This window comes from Ipomoea triloba, chromosome 13 (genome assembly GCF_003576645.1).
Source record: "Ipomoea triloba cultivar NCNSP0323 chromosome 13, ASM357664v1".
Classification (NCBI taxonomy): domain Eukaryota; kingdom Viridiplantae; phylum Streptophyta; class Magnoliopsida; order Solanales; family Convolvulaceae; genus Ipomoea; species Ipomoea triloba.
The window spans coordinates 27019999-27022182 of record NC_044928.1 but is presented as its reverse complement, the minus strand read 5'-3'; the positions used below and the strand labels follow the sequence as shown (position 1 = coordinate 27022182).

The window sequence follows — 2184 nt, the reverse complement described above, 5'->3', positions numbered from 1 at the left end:
CTGGTGAACAGTTTTATGCACTCCATGCCACTACTGATCCAACCTGCTACTCTCAAGCCATTGGACATCCACACTGGCGAGATGCGATGGATCAGGAATTTAATGCGCTATTACATAACAATACGTGGAAACTCGTTCCAGCCACTCCTCGCATGAATGTTATCGGGTGAAAATGGGTTTTTCGCACTAAGTGTAAGGCCGATGGGACTATTGATCGTTACAAAGCTCGCCTTGTTGCCAAAGGTTTCAATCAAGTTGCAGGTGAAGACTTCTTCGACACATTTAGTCCCGTAGTCAAGCCCACTACTGTTCGTCTTTTGTTATCTCTTGCCGTGTCTCAATCATGGACACTCCGGTAACTAGACGTGCATAACGCCTTCCTAAATGGCCATCTCCCTGAGACAGTATACATGAAGCAACCGCTAGGGTATGAAGATCCATTACATCCAAGACATGTTTGTCACCTACAGCGGTCCCTCTATGGGCTTAAACAAGTCCCCCGTGCCTAGTTTAAACGCCTGCATGATTTCTTGGTCAACACTGGCTTCTCGTCTTCCAAGACTGATGTCTCCTTGTTTCACTACACGTCAGGGGACTCAAGGGTATTCTTGTTAGTTTACGTCGATGATATACTTATGATGGGGAACAATTCTGAGTTGATTGAGTCCTTGCTACGTCAGATGTCTTCTACATTCAAGATTCGAGATCTGGGCAGACCTAGTTTTTTCCTGGGCATTGAGGTATTGGCTTATAACAGTGGTCTCTTGCTCTCTCAGAAGCGTTACATGCTGGATATCTTAGCCCGGGCTGGAATGACTGACTGCAAAGCTCTAGCAACACCAGCTACTGTGTCTACAACCGCTGTCCCAAGTGCTGAGCCTTTTGACAATCCAACTCAGTATCGCCGTATTGTCGGTGCCCTTCAGTATCTTACTATTACTCGGCCTGATCTTTCCTACTCAGACAATCGTTTGTGTCAGTTTATGCATTCACCGACAGAGGAACACTGGGGTCTACTCAAGCGGGTTTGTCGTTATGCTAAAGGGACGCTTGATCTGGGACTACATCTCACTCCGTCCACCCGCTTTGACATCCATGCATACTCTGACTCAGATTGGGCCGGGTGTCCAGTTGACAGGAAGTCTACTAGTGGTTATGCCGTTTTTATTGGTAACAATCTCATATCGTGGGTCTCACGCAAGCAGCGTACAGTTGCTTGTTCGTCTACCGAGGCTGAGTACAAAGGCCTTGCCGATGTTGCGGCTGAAGTTACTTGGTTGGTGTCGTTGCTTAATGAACTCCGGTTACACTCAGGCCAGCCGGCAACCCTCTGGTGTGATAATCTCGGTGCTACTTATCTGGCTGCTAATCCCGTCTTTCACGCAAGAACCAAGCATGTTGAAATCGACTATCACTTCGTCCGAGATAAGGTTGCTTCAGGAGATTTGGTAGTCAACTTCGTGTCTACTCAGGAACAGTTGGCGGACATCTTTACTAAACCACTACCAGTGAGACGTTTTCAAGCTCTGCGCTCCAAGCTCAATGTTGCTGCCTATCAACCTTGTGCTTGAGGGGGCATGTTAATAATGTCACAGTTTATTCTATTCTATTATTTATTTTATTGTTTTGAGTTGAGTGGCTATTTGTTAGTCAATACTTAACTCCTTGAGTTTAGGAGAGTTTTAAGTTAGCTTCTGTAATTGGTTGTAATTGTGTTGATTGATTTTTGCCAAACTCATCGTCAAACCCCATATTATTTAATTGTTAATTGTTTTAGAAAAATATAATACAATAAATTAGTACTATATTACAAATTTACTCATCATTATTACTCCTTCCGTCCAATTTTGTGTAGTTCAATTAACGAGACTTAACTAAAATATTTTTTATTTAATTTTTCATAATATTAAATTTAGTATTATAGTATTAGTTCAACAACATCAACAGTGATTATAGTATTACTTCAACAACGGGCATGTTTGGTTAATAGCGGATCCGCCAATTTTTGGCGGATCCGCTAACTTTGGCGTATTGACCAAGGTCAAAATGCCAAAGTGAGTGTTTAGTTAGCAGCGGTTTGGAGCAGCAGATTGCTCCAAACCGCTGAAAACTGAAACGCTGCTAATAGCAGCGTTTGAGTTTGGCGTTTTGAGAAAAATATTATTTTTTCCAAAACGCCCTTAC

At 43.0% G+C, this 2184-nt stretch overlaps 1 protein-coding gene across 1 annotated transcript; it reads left to right on the top strand.

The window, feature by feature from the left end:
• Positions 1 to 638: 638 nt before the first annotated feature.
• LOC116001426 (uncharacterized mitochondrial protein AtMg00810-like) lies at positions 639 to 1571 on the top strand. Its single transcript, XM_031241304.1, has one exon. The coding sequence runs from the start codon at positions 639 to 641 to the stop codon at positions 1569 to 1571; it is 933 nt and encodes a 310-aa protein (XP_031097164.1).
• The last annotated feature ends 613 nt before the right edge of the window (positions 1572 to 2184 follow it).